The sequence below is a fragment of the Etheostoma spectabile genome, chromosome 15 (genome assembly GCF_008692095.1).
Source record: "Etheostoma spectabile isolate EspeVRDwgs_2016 chromosome 15, UIUC_Espe_1.0, whole genome shotgun sequence".
NCBI lineage: Eukaryota > Metazoa > Chordata > Actinopteri > Perciformes > Percidae > Etheostoma > Etheostoma spectabile.
The window spans coordinates 2,059,997-2,067,451 of record NC_045747.1 but is presented as its reverse complement, the minus strand read 5'-3'; the positions used below and the strand labels follow the sequence as shown (position 1 = coordinate 2,067,451).

The 7,455-nt window shown below is 41.1% G+C and overlaps 2 protein-coding genes and 1 long non-coding RNA gene across 3 annotated transcripts in view; 2 read left to right on the top strand and 1 right to left on the bottom strand.

Annotated features, from left to right (window-relative positions):
- kdelr3 (KDEL endoplasmic reticulum protein retention receptor 3) overlaps positions 1-2,262 on the top strand; it is a 3,546-nt gene extending 1,284 nt beyond the window's left edge. Inside the window, exons 3-5 of the mRNA XM_032536652.1 lie at positions 178-336; positions 559-811; positions 1,416-2,262. Of these exons, the coding sequence (XP_032392543.1) occupies positions 178-336; positions 559-811; positions 1,416-1,459 (456 nt within the window). The 3' untranslated portion in view covers positions 1,460-2,262. The remainder of the gene's footprint in view (positions 1-177; positions 337-558; positions 812-1,415) is intronic.
- Positions 1-7,093, top strand: part of LOC116702457 (uncharacterized) — a 27,842-nt gene extending 20,749 nt beyond the window's left edge. Inside the window, exon 3 of the long non-coding RNA XR_004335168.1 lies at positions 5,976-7,093. This is a non-coding gene — a long non-coding RNA (uncharacterized LOC116702457). The remainder of the gene's footprint in view (positions 1-5,975) is intronic.
- Positions 2,656-5,620, bottom strand: LOC116702450 (GTPase IMAP family member 7). The gene is made up of 2 exons (XM_032536650.1): positions 5,214-5,620; positions 2,656-4,722 (listed from the first exon to the last, which is right to left on the bottom strand). Exons 1-2 carry the CDS (start codon positions 5,245-5,247, stop codon positions 3,689-3,691), a joined length of 1,068 nt encoding a protein of 355 aa, XP_032392541.1. The 5' UTR covers positions 5,248-5,620; the 3' UTR covers positions 2,656-3,688.
- Positions 7,094-7,455: the final 362 nt, after the last annotated feature.

The window sequence follows — 7,455 nt, the reverse complement described above, 5'->3', positions numbered from 1 at the left end:
CACACACACACAGGTCAGTCAATGTTCACATAGCGTTGTATGTAATTTCCAGTGTATGCAAAGCAGTCTGTCCTAATGACTACAATGTTTCACAGTGTTTACATTGACTTGGTCAGTGTAAACTTGGTGTTTACAATGAATGGTCAATACATAATCAATATTCAACTTTGCTCTCAGGTGGTGTTCCTGGCTATGTCCTATGCTACCGTGTACCTGATCTACATGCGCTTCAGGAACACAGATAACTCTGAGAACGACACGTTCCGCGTGGAGTTCCTGTTGGTGCCAGTCATCGGGCTGTCCTTCCTAGAAAACTATGCTTTCACCCCAATGGAGGTAAATAGGCACTCAGACGGTATCTTGGGTCCAAGTGTAGAAAGGTTTAAATATCGTAAGATCACTCATGGCTGATCAACATGCAGCTTGAGGGCTTTATGGTCACTTTATGCTCAGGTAAATGTTGTGTACATAGGTAGCTGCCCTAATAATACACATCATTTGTACTTTTAACGCGTCGGTTTAAGTCCCGTGTATCTCCCTCTCACTGATTCCATCTAGATCATGTGGACCTTCTCCATTTTCCTGGAGGCCGTGGCCATAATGCCGCAGCTCTTCATGATCACCAAGACCGGCGAGGCCGAGTCCATCACCACCCACTACCTGTTCTTCCTCGGCCTCTACCGAGCCCTCTACATAGCCAACTGGGTGTGGCGTTACCACACCGAGGGCTTCTTCGACCACATTGCCGTGGTGTCCGGCGTCGTGCAGACCATTTTCTACTGCGATTTCTTCTACCTTTACGTCACAAGAGGTGAGTAAAGAGTGACTATTGCAAATCGGATTGTTTAGTATACAAACCGTCGGCTTTGGAGACTTATTGCTGATTTCAGCTCCAATTACTTAAGATCAGAGGTAAAGCACTTAGGATGGTTTTAATCAATAGAGCTCCAGCTGGTATTTTGACCTTTCCTAAGTAGTCAATCACATCATCTGTAAAATATCAAAAATAATGATAAAAGCCTATTATAATTTGCCAGACCCAAAATTGTTGTTTGGCAAATACTCAAAGTAACATTTTCTTCTGATATAAAACGGGAAATTTCATTTAGATGTGTTGTACATGTATTATTCAGGGCTAGACTAGGCCGTGTGCTGTGGTTACAAGAAATTAATTGTATTCTGTAAAGACTATTGTCTGCCGTATTGTTAGTTTTTAATCTGGTTTTTCCAGTTCAAGAGGACATGCATCCTTCTTGGTAGCGGTTCAAGCAAAGATTAGGAATCTGGGAATAGTGTTCGGTGTTAGGTCAACTGGTAAACAGAGAAATGGGAAAAGTTTAATAGTGTGGTTTCAAAAGCAAACTTTCACCTCATGCCTGCTTTGTTCTTCCTCTTTGTCCTCTGTCCGTCTGCAGTGCTTCGAGGAAGAGGAAAGATGGGCCTGCCGATGCCCATTTAAAACAGACGTCTGTGCCATTCAGCCACCCCTCTGTGCCTGCTACAGCTCAGCATCTGAACACAGACCTTGCCGTTCAACTGTACATGTTTAGCGATGGGACTAATGGTCTGACATCATTCTGTAGACCCAAATGTGTGCATCTCTAGAGATTGATCTTCTGTGTGATTGATACTTTGTGTGTGAGCCTGTATGTCTGCAAGTGCGTGTATGCATATATGTGCATACATTACACTGATGTATGTTTTTTTGTTTTTCTTTATAAGATGCAAATGTGACACTGGAGATGTGTCCCCGATGTGCACGTGGAACTTAAATTAAGGCAAGTGATATAGACACTGTGTATTTGTCTTCACTTTCCCTTTTAAGGTCCAAGAGAGACGTTGGCTCTGGAGACTGGTACAATGTTGAATCCACACAATTGTAAATCAGGTAGATCGTCTGTCTGTAGCTTCAGATCCAGTGTTTCCTGCGTTAAAGCTGTAAGAGTTTCCAAAGTTACACGTCAAAGCTTTCTACATTTTAGTCAACATTTTACAATCTCAGTCTTCTCTGATCATTAATAGGAGTGCCATATATTCCAGTACATCTTCCACAAAGTGTCTTCCTTTTTGTTTATGTAATGTTAGACACTCCCTGAGTAGTTTACTGTATTATATGCAAACAACTTTACTTATTCCTAAGTATGTTCCATTTTGTATTTCCACTTAATCCTCGTTTTTCATATTTCAATGTATTTCTTCATAGGAGAAAAAAGGGCTAAACATTTCATCATGTCTTTAAATGAAATGACGCCAAAGATAAAACAGATAACTGCTGCAACACTTTAGTCAAACGCGTTTCTGTCTTTCTTTGGTTGTTTCCTTGACTGAACTGGCTTAAAAAAAGAGGGAAATGGCAGAAGAGTTTTCTTAAAAAATAATGATCCTGTTTTTGAGTAGTCATTAAGACTAGAAAAGCGCTATATACAGTGAGGAACACCGTGCTATTTTGCAAGTTCTCCCACTTAGAAATCATGGAGGGGTCTGAAATTGTCATCGTAGGTGCATGTCCACTGTGAGAGACCTAATCTTAAAAAAATAAATAAAAAAAAACAGAAATCACAATGTATGATTTTTTTTAAACTATTTGTATGATACAGCTGCAAATAAGTTCGGTAAGAACAATCCATTCATAAGTTCAATTGCAAACCATTTTATTGGCATTACCTTTTATTATAACATGAGTTATCGCAATTCAAAGGTGTGGCTATGTTCTTTGCTACCTATCCACAAAGACTACACACCAGGATGTTTACCTTTCTGAAGGGTGCGCATTCACATGCATTCTTATTTAACAGTGTGGTCTGAAGGTGCATTTGTGCATTGTTCTGATGTTAAACAGAGACTTACAGCATTAGATGCACAATGAAAACACACAGCTAACTAGGGCTGCAGCTAACAACTATTGTCATGGTCTATAAATCAACTTGCCCAGTCGGTTTATACTTGATTAATCAGATGTTGATCAGTGTTTCCCAAAGCCCAAGATGACGTCCTCAAATGTCTTGTTTTGTCGCAATTAGTGCGCAAAAGCACAGAAGGGAGGAGCAAGCTAGTTTTGTTTCGTTTGAAAATACTTTGAACGTCAACAAGAAGTAATGTCACCCAACAGCGCTTAGAGCACCGTTTAACCGTTATGTTTTAACCCCCGCCGACCTGGAATTTTTAGTTTTTCTGAGTCAAAATTTTAAATACAAAACCTTTTTATCAAGGTCATCTTTTTTTGACCCTGTTGTGTGTTACTTTTTGTTGACGTCTTTTCCATTTTTTGTCACTTTATTTGACAGTTGTTCACATTTTAGTCACTTTTATTTACATTTTTCTCTTTTTTTGAAGTTCTTTTGCCAATTGTTTTTTCTCCAAATGCTATAAAACTGACAAAAAACACACAAATTCAATGAAAGTAGTGAACTGATTATATATTTAACACGTGAGGAGCATTGTTAGGAACCATCAACGTTAGTTTTTTGGAAAATTTGTCCGAAAGAAACCCAGTTTTCTGATATAGAAACTGTTTGGAAAGGGGTCAAATTTGACCCCAAAAAATGTATAAAAAAACAAACAACTCAAGCCAAATAGTTGACTATTCAGCTAATAGTTTTAATAGTATTATTAATAACTGATTAATAGATATGTGTTTGCTCTCACCTCTACACTAACCATGGCGAGGGACACTTGACTCTGACTGTGTTCAGTGAGGTGTTTTCAGGAAAGTTTTTCTGTGTTTATATAACACCTTGCTTCCTTCCCTCACCGCCCCTCCCACCGCTTTTGCAGCTGAGGTGATGGAGAGTGGCGACGCTGCCAGAGCTGCTGCCCTCTCAATCATCTTCACCTTTGTCACAGCCTTCCCTTTCCCCTCGTCCTTCCCCATGATCCCCGCCCCCTCTGCAGCACCTTTCCCCACCGCAGTCACCAGCTCGCACCAGAAAAGCCTCTCCATCCGTTTCCTGGCCTCTTCTTCCTCTCTCCTCATCCTCTCAAACTCTGGACTCTGCTCCTCTTTGTCTTTAACCGCCTTCTGTGGGGACAGATTGTGTCCTCTTGCTCCCAGAATCCTCTCTTGCGCCTCCCTGATGGCCCGCTCAGCCTCCTTGAACATCTCACTGCTATAGCAACTTCCTCCATTTTCCGCAACAGTCTTGTCTATCTTCTCCAGGAGCTGTACGACCTGTTGTGAGCTGTCCGCTGTCTCGTCCTGTTCCCTGTTAGCGAAGACGTGATACCCGCCATGGCAGCTGCTCACAAACTCCGACAGCTCACTGCTCTCTCCCAGGAAGTCCTCGATGCGTTTGCCCTGCAGCCGTTCTCCCCAGGTGAACAACACCATGGTAAACCTGGTTGCTTCAGGTCCAAACGTAGCCTTGATCCACTCTAAGGCGTCCCTCTCCTCCTGGGTGAACCTGACTGTCGGCAGGGTCACCAGAAAGACATGGGGTCCCGGAGAGGACAGGACAACGCACTGTCCCACCTCTGACATGACTTCCTCGGGGTTCAGGTGTGTGTGCAAGAAACCCGGCGTGTCAATCAGAGAGATGCTCCGCCCGTCTACTGTCCCAGTCTGTCTCGTGCACTGGGTGGTGACGGAGCAGGGGGACACGCTGGCCCAGAAGGCAGACCTGCCCAGGATGGTGTTGCCTGCGGAGCTTCTGCCTGTCCCTGTCCTCCCCACCAGAACGATCCTCAGGGGTTCAGCCTCTGATGTTTGGGGTGATGCTTCACCGGCTGGAACAAAGTTACAACCAGAGTGCGTGTTTCATTTTCATATTTTCTTGATTAATCACTAAGTTGTTTGGTTAAAATGTCAGAAAATGGTTACAATGGTTTTCCTGAAAGATGACATCCTTAAATGACTTGTTTTGTCCACAACTCAAAGGTTTTCAGTCTACGGTCACAGAGGAGTGAAGAAACTAGAAAGAATTCACATTTAAAAAGATGGAGTCCGAGAATTTCTACTTTGTATCATAAAAAAGGACTCAAACCTATTATCAAAATAGTTGGAGATTAATGTAATGGTTGGCAAATAGTCAATCTATGCAGCTCTAAAGATTTCAGATCATAGTTGAGCTGATTTAATTATTAATCATGGATAAGGTTTATTTTAATATAGCCTATGATCTTCTAAATGGCTATTGTTATTATTTTTGTGGATAGTAGCCTGCAGTGAAATGGCACAATAATTGCCCTGAACAGCAACTTAACAATAATCGCCATACCTTTATGTGACGCAGCATTTTCAGACGACGACATCCTAACAGTGAAACTACAATAAAGCCTATGGACCTGCCGGTTTGTCTGTGACCTGGAAATACAGGAGACGGTTTCCGTATGTTCCCGCTGTGATTTAGATGCTTTCTTGCTTTTTGATTGTCATTCACTTAGCGCCACACACCGCGGAGAGCAGCTGCAGTCCACGGGCGAGCAGAGAGGCGCCCCACGCCACGCCACCACCGCGACAGGACGCTGTCCACCCCCGAGGTAGAGTTAGGATGCAGGGAAGACCACCATATCACAAACACTGTTGTTACAACGTCCATTTAACTATTACAGCGACCACCAATGCTGATGTAACTCTTGTTCCTTGGGATAATCACACAACTGATGAGTTGTATTGTAGTACCTGACTGTGGCCACTAGAGGGCAGTGAACACTCAGTTATACCATTCTCAGGTCAACGCCATAGACTGTATATTATACAGTATACTGATATTACTATTAACGGTCTATGGTCAACACTGACTCACCACGTAGAGTCCGTCATCAGAATCCATGCTGGAGGGCCTTTAAATTACTGTTAAGTAGCCTATTGATATGAATCAACATATTATTAGCTAGGGTGTACTTTACCCTTTGTGTCACCCCCCCTTCCCCCCCCCCACACACACACACTTCAAAATTGAAAAAACTTTTGAATATGAAATGATTCTCTCAAGTCTTGTTGATCACCCCCATATTAAACAATAAAGAAAGTAAGACAGTTTTTCTTTACATAGTTTAGCACTATTGTTTCTGGCAGAATTCATCATTATGATCAACTTCATTATTTCATGGATTTTGTATTATCATAGTGCCTAAATGTATATGCAGGAAATGGGATTCAAATGAAAATATTTTTCTGGCAGAGGACCCCCAGTTAGATTATTAGCAAATACAAATCCCACTGATTACTGGCCTGAGGATTCACTGTGCCACATGTATGTTTAACATTAAAACATTATAAACATTTATAAAATCGTGCCAACAATTATTAGGCTATTTCAATAGCTTAGTATTCTATGCAAAGGTATGCATCAGGGCTTGAGGCTGCCCTACACGTTATAGTAGACCCAGTTTATTATGCAACTTTATTTTATGCAACATGTGTCCATCTCTTTTTCAGTTGAGGGGTCCTTGGTTTAAAAGCTATTAAATACCACTGGCATATAGGCCATAGAGGTTGTTTCATTGCAATTTAACTAGCCAGATAACCTTTGTGAATCATTGAGGCACACTCATCAGTGGCACCTAAGGGGAAAACTGAAATCGTGCTTGTTAATTTAAGTGAAAAACTACAACGTTCTCCTCTGAACTCCTTATCAGTGACTATTTAATGACGCAAAGAGGTAGCACTAAGTTAATTAGAAATTTAATTTTTTTTTTTATCTTTGTACCCTCATTATCACAGAAATTTTATTACGAAGTGCATGTACTCTGCTAAGTCTAATTTCTAACCCAGCAGGGACAAAACCCGCCATAGATTGTTCAATTAGATTTTCTTTAAACCTAAAACTCTCCGAAATAGACGTCCCCATGTTTCCACTTCATCATAAGTGATGTGATAAATGCTGCAATTAAACTGAGCTTTGATGGTTTTACATCAGGCCATCACAGTCTAAATAAGAATGAGTTGTCAGGCCTTAACAAGTCTGTAAAAACGGTGCTTACACGCCCACACACTCTTAAGAAGACAGGTCTAATAAGGCAGAATATGTGAAAACACCTGTTACACTGCACCATGTGCTTGCTGGGCCTTCAAATGTTGAACAGAAAAGCTATAGACATTGATCTATTCCCCTTTTTACACACAAAATAGAAAACATTTTGGGAATGCAAACATTATTTATTAGGATTTTTAACAATAATAGTTTGGGCAGCAGTAAGTATTTATCTTTTTCCCTGCCAAAGATAATTCATTGTAATTAAAAACGAATTTGCTCACTCTCTTTGGTTACTACCAAAACATTAAACAAGTCTACTTGGTTCCTTGGCTGGAGTTCCATCTCTGGTTGACTGGATGCCATTCAGAAGAAGGTAAAGATACAAATACAACGATGAGAGGACAAGAATGTCTTGCATTCTCCTTAACAAATTGAGGCCCAGAATTGAAATTTAGTAAGCAAAATTGAGTTTGGTTTTCTTGCAGCACCCAAGCAAAATGCGTTTCTTCTCTCATTAAATATCTGAGCTTCAGAATTGGCA